The 19,960-nt window shown below is 37.3% G+C and overlaps 1 protein-coding gene across 6 annotated transcripts in view; it reads right to left on the reverse strand.

Moving 5' to 3' along the window:
- The window catches only part of KCNT2 (potassium sodium-activated channel subfamily T member 2), a 428,512-nt gene that overhangs the window by 277,912 nt on the left and 130,640 nt on the right, over positions 1–19,960 (reverse strand). For all 6 annotated transcript variants that reach the window (XM_044943221.2, XM_025286125.3, XM_025286126.3 and 3 more), the window contains exons 3-4: positions 19,101–19,200; positions 1,916–1,964 (exon numbers count right to left, since the gene is read on the reverse strand). In XM_044943221.2, coding sequence (XP_044799156.1) covers positions 1,916–1,964; positions 19,101–19,200 — 149 coding nt within the window. The remainder of the gene's footprint in view (positions 1–1,915; positions 1,965–19,100; positions 19,201–19,960) is intronic.

Here is a 19,960-nt window from a genome sequence, read left to right on the forward strand (position 1 = left end):
AGGGTATTTGCATCCTATCATCCACCTCAAACAAAGGTAAACAGTAACATCCTTGAACATTAAAGCAAATGGTCCAAGATACTTTCAGATTCCGTCTGAACAGACTTCATAACCAATCCCCGTTCTGCAGTGGACATAGGCATCCTGCACTGCCCTAGACAAGTCCCCGCCTTTCTCTCTCATCTCTACTCCGCATACAATTTCCTCAGCTCAACTCCCAAAGAACAGTGGCTCCAACAGAAAGGACACCCAAATTGTCTTGTGTTAAAGACTCTAAGCACTTTGGGAGAGAGGAATACTAAGCAAGTATCAACATGAAGTATTTAAGGTAACAAATGTATTTGTTCATAGATTTGTGAGGGTGAAGTCAACCTGTCAGAAAAGCAGATGCCCTAGAGTTTTAGATTCTGACTCCTGTTTTAATGAAAATTTTGATATAGGTGAATATTAAAACATAAGGATAATTTAAAAACATATGAATGCATGACAATAAAAGTAAAATAAGTCCGGAAGTGCATACATTAGCCAGACATTATTAAAATAGAAAAGTTGAACTTTTTAGATTTTCCCCACAAATTTTCTAACTCATATGTGCCATTCTAAAGGTACACATTGTTAGGTGACCTTGAAACCATTTTCAGGATGAATTACTCAAAATCCTATTGAAAAATGAGCGTTCATATTTAAAGATATCACTCTTAAGTAAGAAACAATTTGAACGATCAAAATATATTTCAAGGTCATATATAATTATTCAGAAAAATACTAACTTACTTTATATGTGTGCACCTCACTGATGGATAATATAGGAATCTAACTCAGAAATTAAAAACTGCATTTTTACTGAAACTAAAATGTTTGAAAAGAGTTATTTGTCAGTTAATGACACTACTATAAGATTCACTAAAAAAAACATAAAACACAGCTTATAAAATAGGAAATATGCAAACACAGTAAAAACTTGATTTCATAGTAATAAACACAATGCATACATAATCAAAATAATTCATAGTTGCATATAAAATGTACAGATCTCAGAATCACCCTGATGTTAAATGACAAACCAAATATTTGATTTTAAAGTATTTTAATGTTTGCTTATAAACAATGAGTCTTAGAGTCTTTCCATTCCTTCCAGATTCAACTATCTTCCAATCTCTAATGCTTTTAATCTTAGAGATTCTACTCTTTGAATAATTTTTGCTTTTGAAAATTAACAAAAACTAAAAAGCATCTGAAGGAAAGAGACAGGAGTAGAGGATATGTGAAGTTGTAAAAAGTTTGCTAGGCATGAAAATCAACAGAAAAAAGAACAAAGAACAACACACAGGACTTCAGGAAACACACCAAATATGTAATTCAGAAGCACTGTTCTCTTCACATTTCCTTACTCCTTCTTCAGGACCCTTTTAATGCCAGAGCATACTTTTTGTTTTATTTGCAAAATTATCTACTAAGGGACCAAGCTCTTCCCATTGGTAATAAGAGCTATTGGTTCATTTGTTTATTCATTTAACAATTATTCATCAAGATTCTGCCATGCCCCTGATATTGAGAACATAAGGTAAAAAGGCAAATGTGGTTAAGGACTTTTGACTAATTTTTCAAACATGGATGTAACCTAAGAATTTAGGAACACATAAATTAGTTTGGAGAACTTGTTCTGATTTCAAACATTGTTTTACTCAAGCTTTCTGAAGTCTAATCCTGACCATGAGGAAATTCTCAACAGGTAGAATGCAAGGATCAGGTTAACATAAAGAAATAAAAACTTCAAGATGTGCATTAAGGCTAATTAAACAATAAACAATTTTAATTGTTTAATTTTAATATCAATAATTTTCTCCCCAGTAGTACGGCCTGTAAAATATGAGTACATCTAGACATATAGGAATAAAACAAAATTGTACATAACCTGTAAGCCCCATAAAGGTAGACTTCTGTTCACCCAAAAGATATGAGACCTATAAAAAGAATGATAAGACATTAGATTTTTCCAAGTGAAAAAAACATTCATTTTCAAATTTTGATAAAAGTTGAAAATATTTAAATGTTGTTAACATAAAGAGACAATAAAATAGAGACAATATATTAACATCAAAATTAAAATTAGGGAAAAAACCTTTATATTGGTTTAATTTTCTTTTTGGTAATATTCATTTCTATTTCAGGGAAAAAACTCTTTTTTATTTTGTTTTCGGTCTCATACTAATCAAAAGAAAAGACCATGGACTCTTATTTAAAGAGTGAAAATGCCAGGGGAGAAAAACTCCAAACCATTTGCTAATCAATACTCCAGTGAAAGGTCACTTAAACACCTTCAATAAACTCTAGCATTTTATTATTTTTAAACAATATTTTGTCAGTACAAATTCAACAGTAGAAATAATCAGAATAAAGTCAGTAACTCAGGTTGAAGGGGTGGCTCAGACAGTAAAGAATTCATTTGCCAAGCAGGAGACCCAGGTTTGATCCCTGGATCAGGAAGATCCCTGGAGAAGGGAATGGCATCCCACTCCAGTATTTATGTTTGGGAAATCCCAGGGACAGAGTAGACTGGGGGGCTACAGTCCATGGGTCACAAAGAGTTGGACATGACTGGAGTGACTAACACTTTCAGATTGTAAAGCATATTAATATTTGGGCTTCCCTGGTGGCTCAGATGGTAAAGCGTCTGCCCACGATGCGGGAGAACCAGAGTTTGATCCCTGGGTTGGGAAGATACCCTGGAGAAGCAAATGGCAACCCACTCCAGTATTCTTGCCTGGAAAATCCCATGGACAAAGGACCCTAGTAGGCTGCAGTTCATAGAGTCGCGAAGAGTCGGACATGACTGAGCGACTTCACTCAGTCTAACTAATACTAACACTTTCAGATTGTAAAGCACATTAATATTTAGATTTGTATTAATATTTAATAAAATATTTAATATATCACCAAAAAAAAAACTGTGACTGAGGTTAGCATAAAACATTATGCAGAATAAGGAGTAATTATCTTTAAATGTGTCTTAAAAGTACTATTATCTTTGATGCTAAAAATCATTTATAGTCTGCAAAGAACATCATATATTCTAATGTACGACTAGTTACAATTTTTCACTGTTTATACTTCATCCCTATCTACATCATTTGGTGCACAGCTGATTCAAATACTAGTCATTCCCAGCAACATACTCTACTCAGGAAAAGATGAAAATAGCTATATTACATTGCCCCAAAAATGCAAACAAAAAAACTACAAACAGAACTAAGCCCACTCACTATAGTGATAAAGTATTCGAGGAATCCCAAAAGAGAGTGTGTATTTTTAAATCTTTGAATCATTTTATTTTGGGTAATATGTTAAACAAACACAAAGAGCAATAAACTCTTTAAAATTCCTTGTTTAAAAAAGAACTGTAAAATTTAGAAGACTATTCAAAGAAAATACCTAGTATATTCACTTGCTCCTTGGAAGTAAAGCTATGAAACCTAGATAGTGAATTAAAAAGCAGAGACATCACTTTTCGGACAAAGGTTCATATAGGCAAACCTATGGTTTTTCCAGTAGTCATGTATGGATGTGAAAGTTAGACCATAAAAAAGGCTAAAGTGCTGAAGAATTGATGCTTTCAAACTGTGGTGCTGGAGAAGACTCTTGAGAGTCCCTTGAACTGCAAGATCAAACCAGTCAATCCTAAAGGAAATCAACCCTCAATATTCATTGGAAGGACTGATACTGAAGCTTCAATACTTTGACCACCTGATAAAAAGAGCTGACTCACTGGAAAAGACCCTGATGCTGGAAGAGACTGAGGGCAGGAGGAGAAAGGGATGACAGAGGATGAGATGATTGGATGGCATCGTCGACTCAATGGACATGAATTTGAGCAAACTCTGGAAGAAAATTAAGCACAGGAAAGCCTGGTGTGCTGTAGTCCACAAGGGTTGCAAAGAGTCAGACATGGCTTAGCAACTGAATTATAACAACAATCTAGTATATTATACTTTGTGATTCTAGAATATAACATTATCTGGATGACTGACTTCTTTTGCTCCAAACCAAACCTGCACCATTTCCCAACAAAATAGGTCTTCTCGGCCTTTCACATCTCAGTAAGTGGCACCAAATTTCATTGTGTTTGGTTAGCCAAAGACTTGGGCATCATCTTAGGTGCTTTCCTGCCATGTATCTATAAATACTGAATACATGAGTCACCAAACCCTTCCAATTCTTTCCACCAAATATCTGTAAAATGTATCTACTTCTCTTCATATCTATGGCCAGAACCACCTTACTATAAATGATCATTTTCTTACAATTGTACTCTTGTAAAAGCCAAAACCTGGACCCTACACTTCCTTTTGTTTTCTATATTTTTTCTCCAAATTTCAACTACACAGATTCCTTCTAAATGCATGTCATGTCACATCACCCCACTGAACACTGACACTTTACTTTTGTTAAGATAAAGACCAAAACTTGGACCCTGGCACTCTTAGACTTAGTCAACTAAGTCTAAGCAGTGACACACTGCTTCCTATTGCAGCCCTTTTAACATGTTCTTCCCTCATCAGAGATCTCTCAGCTCAACTTTCTCTCAGGGAAATCTTTCTGGAAACTTCCCCTTAATCAATGCAGCCAAGGAATCTCTTAGGCCATGTCACTCACTATACTTCTGCCTCCACTCATCTCAGGAGTAACCTTAAATTTGTTTGTTAATGTACCTCTTTAATACTTGTATCTTCACTGAACTGCAAGTTCCATACGATGGAGTATATCTCTTTTACTCACCATTATGGTACTAATGTCTTCCCAAGTACAGTAGTCTAGGCATTCAATACAGACAAATGGATGGAGCCAAGAAAGGCAAAATGTGGATGATGAACTCAGCACCACTCTCCTTTCCAGAACACACCTTATTATGTTCTCAGTAACACTTGAAAAATGAAGCCAAAACAAAGTATGCAGGAACAAAGAGGAATGTATAATATATAGGTTGTTTTTTTTTGTACATAGAAATGATATGTTATAAAATACAAAATAAGGAGATAGAAAACTCATAAAATAAATTCAAAAGCAAAAAATAAATTATAAAATCATAAAATAAATTGCTAATCATAAGTTTGAGAGCATTTTCAAAAGGAAATTGGTAGTGAATACAGATTTACTAAAAGCTAATTATCTAATTAATGACATTTTCTTTGATCTGACATGTTGTTTTAATAGGTCTTGAAATATCAGAGTACTTAAATTTAAATAAGCCTGTGAAGAAAAAATTTTAAGTACAAGACTGTGTCATGTGGAATAAGTTTCACAGTCCTTAAAAAAACATTTCTACAAAACTCTAATATGTAAATTTCAATGTGAAGTGACATCGCCATTGGAAAGTTGTCTTTTACATCCACTTACCAGGCATTAAATTAAATTAAATACACAGGAGGAAAATGTACACATTCTAGCAAAAAGGTAGTGCCCAAACTCTCTTCATAAAATACATTTATCATGAAAAAAGAATGTGGGATCTGATCTCCACGCTCCTTGAAAACTACCAAAACGAATGAGAGGTGAAACTGAAACTAGCAGCTAGCCTCTAATTCCAAATGAGCTTCAATCCCATTGACAAAAAGGTGCTCAGAGGATAGACTTGCACAGAAATATCGATTGCAGTATTACATATGGCAGAATAGTAACTGGAATCTACCTAACCAACACAAGATTTAAATTAACTTGCTCATCATCAACAACAGCAAAAAGGCCATCAACAAGAAAAAAAAAGTCATTGATAAAAATGATGTATATAATATTATCCTAATTGTATCAACATGACTGTGGTACCTGTATGTGTGTATTGATGCAATTTACAGAAAATTGGCGGTCAAAACACTAAAAATACTTTTTTGTAGGTACTGAGATTTTAGGTAATGTTTACTTCCTTTTCCTCACCCTAAGTATTTCTATTGCAATAATCATGAACCATTTGTACAATCATAAGAATAAAACAGATTTCATTTTTTAAAACTATAAGAACAGAACAACAAGAACGAACATAAAAATAACCGTTGGGACTTCCCTGGTAGTCCAGTTGCTAAGACTCTGTGCTCCCAATGCAGGGGAGCTGGGGTTCAATCCTTGGTTGGGGAACTAGGTCCACACATGCCACAGTTAAGACCCAGTGCAGCCAAATAAATAAATACATATTTTTAAAAGTAAATAAAAATAAAATTTATATTATTTAGCTATTTTAATTTGTTAATTTATTATTATATAAATAATATTATTTATGTGTAATACATTATGGGCTTCCCAGGTGACTCAGTGGTAAAGTATCCACCTGCCAATGCAGAAAACGTGGGTTTGAACTCTTGGTCAGGAAGATCGCCTGGAGAAGGAAATGGCAACCCACTCCAGTATTCTTGCCTGGGAAATCCCATACACAGAAGAGCCTGGCGGGTTACAGCAGGTTGCAAAGAGTCAAACATGACTTAGTAACTAAACTACCATCACCAAATAATATATAAATAAAAATAATATAAATATAACATTTATTATTTATATGACTTAACTAGGCCTATAGATAAAAACCACATTGAAGAATGATTATGAAAACTGGAAGAACTATATCAAACAATGGAAATAATGGTAGTTAGATATGGAAAGTTAATGACATGCAACCCCAGCCACTCTTGACAGCTCACTTATTTATGGTGAATAAATACCTCTCCTAAAGGTAAAGAAATAGCTGCTGAAAACGTCAGAACTGCTTTGGCAGCAGAGGTGCAGGTCAGGGGTAAAAATGTTAACTGGAAGAATCAAGCATCTGGTAAACACAGAAAAGTTATAGGGTCATTGCGTGGGGCAGAATTCATGTGAAAGACTTGTGGGTCACAGCTCAAGAGGAACTTGGGTTGACAAAGCTCCAAACTCAGTAGGCAAGCTTGTATTGTATTAACAAAAGTGTAAGACCACTAAATCAAAGAGGAAAATTATGACACTCTCTTAATCATAACAAATCCTAAGAAATGAGTATTCCTTAAAATGGCCACATTTTAAGGACGGACAAAATTTAACATAAATTTATCATTTGACCAAGATACTGAAGCATAGTAGAGTCTTGACAATATATTACAAAGATTTTCCAATAACTGAATCCTTTCAAAATGGGTATACTTCCCACTGGGCTTCCCAGGTGACTCAGTGGTAAAACATCTGCCTGCCAATGGAGGAGATGCAGGTTTGATCCCTAGGTTAGGAAGATCCCTTGAAGAAGGAAATGGCATTCTTGCCTGGGAAACCCCATGGACAGAGGAGCCTGGGGAGCTACAATCTATGGGGTCACAAAAGAGTTGGACACTTCTTAGCGACTAAAATAACAACAGTACTTCACACCATTGTCGGAGATGCGGCAGAGAGAACTAAACGCTGAGTCTTTGAAATAATAGACTCTTAAGAGTCTTTCCATCAGACACACATGGGCTGACGTAGAAGTGGCTTTCTATCAATGTTATTTTTTTTTCCTCTTCCATGGTACAGAGTTGGGTGTAAAAAGCTACTCTTTGGCCAAAGGTGACTTTCTCAGCCTCTGTGTCATGGTATGACTGTGTCACTGATTCCCCAGTGAGATCTGGGTATGAAACACAAGTAAAAGTGATACTCCTTCGTCGGCCAATAACTTTAACAACTGTATCTTTTCCCATGTTCTCTTCATCTTTCTGAAAGCTGACTACAAAGTGGTGTAAGGTCTTAGGACAGCACATAGCCACTGAATGAAAGTGGGTTCCATGTAGGACACTGAACTTACCATGCTATAGGGTATGTCTGTGTGTGTGTGTGTGTGTGTGTGTGTGACCATCACCATATGGAGAAGATGAACCCTGACTAGGAACACCAGCCCTGGAATCCGGTAAAGAAATCCTTTTGAATTGTTCAGATTGCCTGTTGGAACACTTGGGGATGCTTTATCTATACTATAATCAATGCGTACAAGAGAAGAAAAGGTCAATATTATGATATTCAATCTCACTGGTCATCAGATATTTAAACATACTGCAAAAATTAAATTTCTTATTTTAATAGTTATTACCCTAAAGAAGAAATGGTCTTTAAAATTAGAACATCATGTCAACACACTTGTGGCTCCATTAGGCACTTATTCTAAATGTAAATCCCATTACCATAAAATATGAGCACATTTACATGATTCTTACTTTGTCTTTGTCATTTGATATTGAAAATTGATAATCACTTCAACAATTTTTAAAGTGGGAAAGGATGCATAAGTTTTGACCTAGTGAAGAACTGTAAGCGCCAGCAGGCAATAAGACAATGCTGATGGATCAGCTCTCAATGAAATCCATAAACTACATGATAGGTGTGTTTCCTTTGCTAATGCCTTGAAATCATTTATTCCAAACTGTGCCTCCATGAGAGCTTGCCATTTGCACAATTTCATACATTAACAGTAAAATTCTTTTCATACCCTTCCGTTTGTCCACACCCACATTTTCACATCAGTTTCGACTCCTGGGACTTAAAAATGAAGCAAAGTGGCACAAAATATCTGCATCTTTGTTATGTCAGAATTTCTAATTCAATTAATCTCTTTGCCAAATTAGCCTGATTATTTTAAAATAGAGTCTGTGTCTGTAAAGGTCACTGCTGTTTTTCATTAACCAATACTACCCTGACGGGAACTAAACAGAACAATGTATTCAAAATGGAGCCATGAGTTATTTTGTTATGCTTTTTTAATTGCAGTAATCTGATTTTTCAAATGTATACCCTCTATAATTACAGCTGAACATTCTTACTAATATGACAGAGAAGTTAATTATTGGAAACTGCTCACTGTTTTCAAATAATATTATTTCACTCTTCTAGTACTTGCCAATGCTCTTTCATTATAAAAAGGATCCTGTCGTGCCTCATTTTATGATTCTCAGGTATCTCTAAAGTACATTTCATTTATAAATCACCAAGTCTTAAAAACAATGCTGGTGTGTCGGTGACAGAAATACATGGGGGACACTTGGAGAATCCCCAGAAACTACTCCTAACCCAGAGTGGTGATACAGGAGATAGACGGACTCCTAAAATGGACAGCTGGTGTTTGTTTAGTGGAGTAAGATTGAAGCTTTGTTCTCACCCAGACACTCCGGGGACAAAGCTAGTGGCTGAAGCCGAGCTCTGCTGAAGTAAAGAGATAAGGTGCCCACTCCTGAGTTCAAGGAAGACTTCACTTCTGCACATGCGCAGGAAGGCTCCTTGAGGGTCAAAAAGGGAGGGGATCCATAATAAGTGTGGACACGCACCCACAGGTGAGATGGGATCCATTTTATCGAAAAGATGCACATGCACATTGGGGAGGGTCTTAGGACCAGTGAATGAAGAAAGAAGATAACTGGCCGAACGTAAACCAAGACCCACAAGGACTGTCTTATAAAGTGATTTAAGTCACCTCTTAACTGTGTTTCTTGTTCAGGACTCCTGCACTTCTCTCTGAGTGTGGATCTCAGTCCACTTTCTGACTTACTGTGCTTTTCATTAGAGAGGATGCTCATACCCTTCCTGTCTGGGTTTGTGTTTCTGTCTTGCTTCTGACTTAAATAAAACAAGCTGTCTCTCTGTGTTCTCCCATTGTGCTGTGTGTCTCTAATGGTAAACTTTGTACCTGTTTTGCAGTTTTTGCCTCCTTGTGACATTTTTGCTTCCAAACTGAGTAAGAATCAGAGAATTCTGCTTCCAGTCTCTAGTCCCTGGTGGAATGGTGTTTAGGTTCAATCCTGGGACAGGGAGATAAACTCTTGCTCCAAGACTACTATCCCTCCGAGCACAGTGGCACCAGGTTATAGGGCATGATGTCAAGGAAGAGTGTCAGATCAAGTTTTATCCAACAAATTGTTATCCGGAAGGTCCAGGGGTCCTGAGGTAAGGTGAGAAACAATGGATGTGGAGGGATAGGAGTGGAAGACAGAGGTCTGAGAACTGGCAGCAAATGTTTAAGGTTCTGAGACAATGGAGAGCAGAGTATTAAGCAGCTTCAAGTAGGTCAGCAGGGCTGGAGCATGAAGCTGTTGAGGTGAAGGAAGCAAAGGTCAGACCGAAAAGGACCTTCATTCCCTCTTTGACTCACTTACTCCTGTAATAAATAATTACTCAGTGCCACACTGGTGCCAGGTTCTGAGGATTCAGACAACAAACAACCTGTGCCCTTGTGGAATATCCACTGAAATCTACGTGGAATGCAGAGAAAACAACATAAACAAGTAACACACATACACCATATGAAGGAGTTAGAGGCGATGGAGAGAAATGTAAAAAGAAAGGGAAAAAAGTAATCCCAAGGAGTCTTGTGAGGAGAATACAGTTTTAAATAGGATGTTCAGCTAAGCCATCACTACAAATATGATTTTGAGTAAAGATCTGAGGAAGCGTGCCAGAGTGACCCGATTGTAGGCAATTCTAGACAGAGGGAAGAGCAGGTATGAAGGCCCTGAGCCGGCAGAGTGGCTAATGTGACCCAGGAACAGAGAAGACGCCAGAGTGGCAGAGCAAAATGGGTGCGGGGGGAGAGGTGGTGAGTAACAGGAGGAAAATGGGGTTCTTACATACTTCGTAGGTACTTCAATACTCAGATCACAGTTGTGCAAGGATCTGACTTTAATGGAATACTGGCTGCTTCATTAAGAATAAACCAAAGAGTGGAAAAGGCAGAATTAGCAGGACTAGTGAGGAAGGGTACAGTAATCCAGCTAAAGGGAAGGCAGCTTGGCCAGAATGGTAACACTGAAAAGGGGCTGTATGCTGGATCCATCTTGAAGGTAGACATGATGGAATTTTCTGCTGGTTTTGCACATGCTGGAGAATGTGAGGGAAAAAAAAGAGAAATGAAGAATGACTGACTCCAAAACATTTGGCCTCAGCAACTGTTCAGATGGAGTTGCTATCAGCCAAAATGTGGGAGGCTGTGGGTGGAGCAGGGTTTGGGGAAGGATGGGGTTGTCATTCACTGAGACGCAGAAAAGCACAGAAGCCAATTGGAACATGACAACTTTGCTATGACTATCAAACCTCCAAGTAGAGAAGATGAACATGTAGTTAGAATTTGGGGGGTGGGAGGCAGGAAAGGTGCTGGCTTCCTGAGGCCAGTAAGTTAAACAAGGTTAAAATGATTAGTGTTGAGGTTCTCAAAGTGAAGGACAAAGAGAAGAAAACACATGCTTTTTTACATGAAGGTGGGAATAATAAGATTGTGTACTGAAGGAAATAACAAATAAAACAACCATCCCAATGACAGAAAATACAAGATCTCTGAAATATAAAACCTTTATAAGGGTTGAAAATTTCCAGAGGGTAATGAATTTTACTTTTCATGGCTATGTCTTCACTTTCAGCACTATGAATACACGCTAAGTATTCAATAAAGAGGTAGTAAAATAACCATATTACATTCGTTAAATAAATTATTTCATAAAGAATTATCACATAAATTATTACATGATGAAATTTCACTTGTTAATCTTTAGCTTATCTCCAAACCCTTTAACACATAAGAAATCATTTCACTGTCTAAATAAGCCAAAGAGTAACCAATTCATTTAAATGTATATTATGCCTTCATTTTCCATTTTACTTTGATCTTTTAATTTTTCTTAAATTTTCTTAGGGCAAACCTCTACATGAAAAAATAATGGTACAGAAGTTAGCCATCAAATTTGCTTTCAGCTTTGAAAATTATTTTCAATTTAGTAGGCTGGACAAAAACTCAAGGTGTGTGATGAGATAATAATTATTCAGGCCATCACACACCCAGTCCCCTTTCCTACTGCTTCTAGCAAGGATAGAAATTAAAAGGAGAACCTTTAAAGGAATAAATATGCGATTTAATAAAAGCAATAATGAATGGAAAAGTAAGTTAAAATAAATCAATGTCATTTAACTCAAATTAGATAAAGAACTACACAAGCTAAATCTGAGACTTGAATTAAGCATCCCAATAAATGCTGTTTCTATTCAAGAGTAAATAACTAGCTTTGTTGTTGCTTTGTTTTGTATTAAAATTTCCCCCATATAAGTGAGATCACACAATATTTATTTTTTTGTCTGACTTAATTCACTTAGAATTTTGTCCTCAAGAAACTTTTTTTTCAAAGTGGCCTCTAAACTATAACTGAAAATATGTAGAAAGCTGGAATACAAAACAGTAAACCTTTCTGGAGTATATGTAAATCAAGAACAGAAAAGTATTGGGTTTTTTTAAGAGACTGATCCATTTCAAAGCATTACTTACAGTATTTAGACTAGCAATAAAAATTGTGTGGGTAGATGACAAGTATTAGCATAAGACAACTAGATAAGCAAAAAAAAAAGAGATATATTAAAAGAACCTACAAAGATTACATTCATGTATTAACTGAAAACCAGATTGATTTATTTGTGACAAACACTTATTGAAGAAATAAATTCCATATAGCATTCTTTAAACTTACACTACATTCAGGAGGCAATTCAAGATGGCCGTGTAGGAAGATCCTGAACATACCTCCTCCATAGACACACAAAATCTATAGCCATGTATGGATCAATTTCCTCTGAAAAAGACCTGAAAACTAGCAGAACAGCTTCTCCACAACAAGAAATATAAGGGCCATAATGAGACCAATAGGAGAGGGAGGTGGCTTCCCAGGTGGTTCAGTGGTAAATAATCCACCTGCCCATGCAGGAAACATGGGTTCAATCCCTATATCAGGAAGATTCCCTGGAGGAGGAAATGGCAACCCACTCAAGTATTCTTGCCTGGAGAATCCCAGGGAGAGAGGAGCCTGGTGGGCTACAGTCCATGGGGTTTCAAAGAGTCGGACATGACTGAGCGGCTAAACAACAACACAACAAGGAGAGGCAGAGATGCAGTATTATCAAAAAACCTTGCCTCTGACAGTGACCCAGGCGCAGGAGGGATCTCACCACACAGGGCTTCTCTGTGCAGAGTACGGAATCTGTGCTCCACACAGACACTCTTGGGACCCGAAGAAATGAGCCTAGAGAAACAGCAGCTTTGTAAACCAGTAGGATTTAGGTTCAGGAGACCCAAAGGCATAGGGTATAGGAAGCCTGCTCTTAAGGGGCTCATACGCAGACTAAGTTTGATCTACCAAAGTAGGAAGCTCCTAGTTACTATCCAAAATTGGCAAACCAAGGAAGAGCAGTGTACACTTATTATTTAGAATTATGGAACCAAGTGCTAGAAGAAATGGGCTTCCCTCGTGGTTCAGCTGGTAGAGAATCTGCCTGCAATGCAGGAGACTTGGGCTGGATCCCTAGGTTGGGAAGATCCCCTGGAGAAGGAAAAGGCTAACTGTTCCAGTATTCTGGCCTGGAGAATTCCAGGGACTATATATACAGTCCATGGGGTCAAAAAGAGTCAGACACAACTGGGCAACTTTCACTTCATGCAGACTAAGTCACCCTACTCATACTCAGTCACTTCAGTGGTGTCCAACTCTTTGTTACCCTATGGACTGTAGCCAACCAGGCTCCTCTGCCCATGGGATTCTCCAGGCAAGAATAGCCAGGAGTTGTCACGCCCTTCTCCAGGGGATCTTCCCAATCCAGGGATTGAACCCACATCATTTTTGTCTCTTGTATTGGTAGGCAGGTTCTTTACCACTAGCGCCATACCTGGAAAGCCTGAGACCCAGAGAAAAGCCAGCAGTCTGAAAACCACCTAGACCACGTGGGCAGGAGATGCATTCAGTTCAGTTCAGTCGCTCAGTCCTGTCTGACTCTTTGCGACCCCATGAACCACAGCATGCCAGGCCTCCCTGTCCGTCATCAACTCCCGGAGTCCACCCAAACCCATGTCCATTGAGTCGGTGATGCCATCCAACCATCTAATCCTCTGTTGTCCCCTTCTCCTCCTGCCCTCAATCTTTCCCAGCATCAAAGTCTTTGCAAATGAGTCAGCTCTTTGCATCAGGTGGCCAAAGTACTGGAGTTTCAGCTTCAACATCAGTCCTACCAATGAATACCCAGGACTGATGCATTAGCCAATCTTAAAGCAACTGCCAAGGCCACAGGGGTCTTTCTGGACATTATTAGAAAGTGTAGGCACTGGCAGGTGCCATCTCTGTGCTCCTCCTTGCTAGCACCACTTCCCCCCATCCTGGGGCCCCACTGAAGCCTGCAGGTACAGGCAGTTCAAACAGCAGATGCCCCTTGGGTACCTGGCTCTGGTGGCCTACACTTCTGCACCCAGGAGACTGAAACAATCAGGAGTGAGTTTTGGCAGGCTACCACCCCCACAACATGACACAGCAGACTGAAACACATCTCCAGTTTGCCACTGAAAAAGGCTTATATTCTTGTGCTGGAGTCTCAGTGTGAGGGAAGCTTCAGGCCTTCCACATATCGAGAGGTTACAGAGAAGTTCTAGGGAGTGAAGGCCAGGGGAGTGAATGTTATCTTTGCACTCTCTCAGGCCTTGCTACAGCTCACCAGGGTCTCACAGAGAGGAGCATACACACTCATCTGGAGCCCTGACTTGTGGAACTGTCACATCCGAATCACCTGTCTGGAGGCCAGCAAAGACAGTGGTCCCACAGGACTTTAAAGCTGCTCCCCGAGGGTCTGGCTTCCACTTAGCCAAAACTAGGGGCTGATTGAAACCTCTACCTTTGAACACAACAGGGCTTAGTACAACCTCAAAATCTGGAAGTTATCAAGAATAAATCAGGGTGTTTAAACAATCATAAAGATTTGAGAGATAACCAAAAGCTAGGGCAGGGCTGAACAATAAGGTTCACGGCTTACACAAGGACACTCCTTCAAGCCTGGGAGAGGTTCCCCGTTTTGTCTAAAATAAAGAAACGCAGAGAGAAAAGCAAAATGAGGAATCCGAGGAATAGTTTTCAAAAGAAATAACAAGATTGGATTTTTAAAAATCCTTAAAGAAATGGGGATAATTAATTTACCTGATAACGAGTTCAAAATAATGCTCATAAAAATGCTCACCAAACTTGAGAGAAAACATGAATACAGTGAGAAGTTCAAAAAGGAGATGGAAAATGTCAGAAAGCACCAAAATGAAAGTCACAGGGCTAAAGAATTCAATAACTAAACTGGAAAATGTAACAAAGGGCTTCAGCTGAAGACTAGATCAAGCAGAAGAAGAAGAAGAAAAAAAAGCAAACTTATAGACAAGATAGCAGAATTCTTTCAGTAAGAGCAGCAAAAAAAAAAAAAAAAAAGACAGAGTGAAGATAGCTTAAGGGATTTATGGGACACTATCCAAAAGACCAATATACACACGATAGGGATGACGAAAAAGGCAGAGAGAGAGAAAAGGGACAGAAAGTTTATACAAAGCAATAATGACTGAAAATATTCTTAACCTACAGAAGAAAACAGACATCTGGGTCCAGAAAGACAAGAGAGTTACAAATGAGACAAACACAGAGAGAGACACATTGTAATAAAAATGTAGGAAGTTAAAGAGAATATTAAAGGCAAGAGAGGAAAAAAAAAAAACAAAAAACCTTTTTACATACAAGGGAAGTTCCATACTTCTATCAGCTGATTTTCAAGAAGAAAATTTGCGGGCCGAGAGAGAGAGGCATCACAGATTCAAATTGCTGAAAAGAAAAATCTTACAACCAAGAACACTCTACTTGGCAAAGTTATCACTTAGAATTGAAGGGAGATAAAGAAGTTTCCAGATAAGCAAAAGCCAAAGGATTCTATCACCTCTAAACCCCTGTTTAAAGAAATGCTAAAGGGACTTCTTTAAGCTGAAAAGGCACTATCCAGTAACAAGAAAACATAAGATGGTAAAAAAAGTCTCACAGGTAAAGGTAAATAGCAATAAAACTAGTGGACTGACCGTTTATTAAACTATTAATAAGGCTAAAAGAAAAAAGTAGTCAAACTAACTATAATAATTAGTTATGAGATGTACAGGCTTCCCAGGTAGCACTAGTGGTAAAGGAGCTCCTGTATCAACGCAGGAGATGTAAGAGACATGGATTTGATCCTTGGGTCAGGAAGATCCCTAGAGGAGGGCATAGTAACTCACTCTAGTATTTTTGCCTGGAGAATCCCACGGACAGAGGAGCTGGCCAGCTACAGTCATTAGAGTTGTAAAAAGTCAGACACCACTGAAGCAACTTAGTACACATACATCATGATCAAATGGGCTTTATTCCTGGGATTTATTTATGCAGAGATGGTTCAACATCTCATTAATACTAACCACTTTAACCAGTAAAAAATTATATAATGAACTCAACAGATACAGAAAAGACATTGTCGAATTTTGATTCAACATCCGTACTTCAGTCATGTCCAACACTTTGAGACTCTGTGGACTAAAGCCCACCACGCTCCTCTGTCCATGGAATTCTCCAGGCAAGAATACTGCAGTGAGTCGCCATGCCCTTTTCCAGGGGCTCTTCCAGACCCAGGGATTGAACCCAGGTCTCTCACATCTCCAGCATTGGCAGGTAGGTTCTTTATACTAGTGCCACCTGGGAAGCCCATTAATATAGCGAACCTGTTCATTTGTGAAAATACAGCCCAATGAGTATCTTGGGCTCACTTCAATCTGGTCAGCAACTTCTCATCCTTTAGAGGTGTGATTAGGGAGGAGGTAGGTGGGGAAGAACAGGACTTTCTAAATACTGCGTAGTGCCACAAAAATGTATGTTTTATGTTTTGGTTTTATAACAATTTCTGAAGTCTTATCAAAACAGATATAGAGGGAATGGACCTCAACATAATAAAGGTCATATATATGACAAACCCACAGCTAACATCATACTCAATGAAAAGTTAAAAGCTTTCTCTCTCAGATCAGGAACAAGACAAGATGCCCACTCTTGTCACTTTTATCAACAGAGTACTGTAAGTTCTCACCACAGCAATTAAGCAAGACAAAGAAATACAGTCATCCAAATTGGGAAAAAAAAAGTATAACTGAAATTATTTGTAGATTACATGAGACTGCCTATAGAAAACCCTAAGAACTTCACCAAAAAACTGTTAGAACTAATAGATAAATTCAGCAAAGTTGCAGGATACGGAATCAACATACATTTAGCCCTCCTTATCCATGAGGTCTACATCTGCATATTCAATCAACCATGGATCACAAGTATTTGAAAGGAAAATTCCAGAAATTTCCAAAAACCAAAACTTGAATTTTCCCCATGCTAGTAGCTATTTAGTATCATTTACACTAGATTTGTATTATAAGCAATTTAGAGATGACATAGAGTATATGCAAGGATGTTCATGGATTATATGCAAATATTATGCCTTTTCATGTAAGAGACTTGCGCATCTGTGGATTTTGGTATTGTGCTTGGGTCCTGGAATCAACTCTCTGTGGATATGTAGAATGACTGCACAGAAATCTGTGCATGTCTATAAATTATAATGGAATATCAGAAAGAGAAATTAAGAAAGCAACCTCATTTACAATTCCATCAGAAAGAATAAAATTCCTAGAAGCAAATTTAGTCAAGGAGGTGAAAGGACCTGTATGCTGAAAACTATGACACAGATAAAATAAATTATTCAATAAATAAGACACAAAGAAATAGAAAGATATCCTGTGCCCATGGATTGGAAGAATTAGTATTGTTATAATGTCCATACTATCCAAAGCAATCTACAGGTTCACTGTAATCTCTATCAAAATTCCAATGACATTTTCACAATACTAAAACAAACAATTTAAAGATTTCTATGGAACCACAAAAAACCCTAAAAAGCCAAGCACCTTGAGAAAGAATAACAAGCCTAGAGGAATCACGCTCCCTGATTTCAAAGTATACTCAAATCTATAGTAACAAAAACGGCATGGTATTGACATTAAAGACATACATAGAGCAATGAAATGGAATGTAGAGCCCAACAATAAATACGCACATATACAGTCAAGTAATATATGACAAAGGAGCTATGAATATACGATGAGGAAAAGACAGTCTCTTCAATATATTGAGCAGGGAAAATAGAACACATGTAAAAAATGAAACTAGACCACTATCTTTGTTGTTGTTGCTCTGTCCAACTCTTTGTGAAGCCCCTGGACCGTGGCCAGGGCTCCTCTGTCCATGGGGTTCTCCTGGCAAGAATACTGGAGTGGGTTGCCATATTTTTCTCCAGAGGATCTTCCTGACCAAGGGATTGAACCCATGTTTCCTGCACTGGCAGATGCACTGTTTACCACTGAGCCACCTGGGAAGCAGAGCAACAACAAAGACCACGGTCTTCCACGATACATAAAAATTAACCCAAAATGGATGAAAGACTTGAATGTAAGGTGTGAAACCAAACCATAAGACTCCTAGAAGAAAACAGGTGGTAAGTCCTTTGATATAGGCCTTGGTGATGATTTTTTGAATCTGATGTCAAAAGCAAAGGCAAAAAAAAAAAAAAAAAAAAAAAGTGGGACTACTTCAAACTGAAAAGCTACTGCACAGGAAAGCATACCATCAATAAAATGAAAAAGCAACCTAAAATGGGAAAATATTTTCAAATTGTATATCTGAAAAGGAGTTAATACTCAAAACATTAAACCCATTCAACTCAATAGTAAAACAAACAAACAAAAAAAGGAATAAAAATTGTCACAGAATCCAGATAGACACTTTTTTCAAAGAAAATATGCAGATGTCCAACAGATACATGAAAAGGTTCTCAACATTACTAGGGAAATCCAAGTATTAGGGAATTACAACTCGAAATCACAAAGAGAAATCACCTCATACCTGTTAGAATGATCATAATAAAAAGAAAAAGTATTGAAACTTTTAGAGAAAAGGGAATCCTCTTACATGATTTGTGAGAATGTAAATTGGTGAAACCACTATGGAAAAGAGTTTCGTGGCTCCTCAAAAAAATTTTTTTAATAAAATTTCTTATTATAATCCATTATAATATATGGATTATATGGTGATGTATGGTAACTAGACTTATTGTGATGTATACAAAGATTGAACCATTATGTTGTATACCTAAAACTAACATAATGTTATTACCAGTTTTACCTCAAAACTTATAATACAACTTAAACTAATCAAAATAATATTGCAGAAAATCATACAAAGACACCTTACCATTCATTTCCTTGTGAAGGGTTTTCTAGTAGCACTCGGATTATGTATAATAAGCAGCTTAATAATTTGAGAGAAAAATTGAACAGACGTATTCTTAGACCTTTAAACAAACAACAGAAATTGGATTTTCATTTAAACTCAATTCACAGATAACTAAAAATAATTGTCAAAAATATCAATATTAAGTACAGCACTTAAGTTGTGTTTAGAAACTACACTACCATAATTGTATACCCACTCTGAAGTTCTAAGTGCCTGAAGACTGAAACAAAAAATGAGAATGACAGCTGGTATGAACCCCAAATAATAGTGGATATTATACACTAAGTAATTCAACTTTTGAGCATTCAAAGCCATAAAGATCATATCCAACCAAGATTGGTTTAGGTATGCTTAAAAGTTTAACCATTTTATAGATCTATAAATTTGGGAATAAATTTTAATTAGCCAGAAAATCTAGCTGCTTATAAATTCACAAGGATAAGTTATAAACTTTGTATCTTTTGAGCACCTTGCAGATTTGATTACACAGAAATTATAATCATATATAATTATGTATTATACATTTAGATAGTAATTATAGAATTACCGAGAAATCCTAATAGCATATAATGGGAAATATACACACTCACACCCCCATTTTTGAGATTCAACTAACTTTTCGTTATAGGTTTAAATACTGATGAAATCTTAAAAACTTTTTTTGTAGGAAATAACACAGCCATGGACGTATCTTTGTACATGGCTGTGATAGTTGATGTTGGAGAGGACTAATTAACATTAAGCCAAATGTGCTTAAAATATGATTAATAGAAGCATTACCTTTCCTGCAATTATCAGGTGGTACCAGATTTACACAT

This window comes from Bubalus bubalis, chromosome 5 (assembly GCF_019923935.1).
Source record: "Bubalus bubalis isolate 160015118507 breed Murrah chromosome 5, NDDB_SH_1, whole genome shotgun sequence".
In the NCBI taxonomy this organism is placed as follows: Eukaryota; Metazoa; Chordata; class Mammalia; order Artiodactyla; family Bovidae; genus Bubalus; species Bubalus bubalis.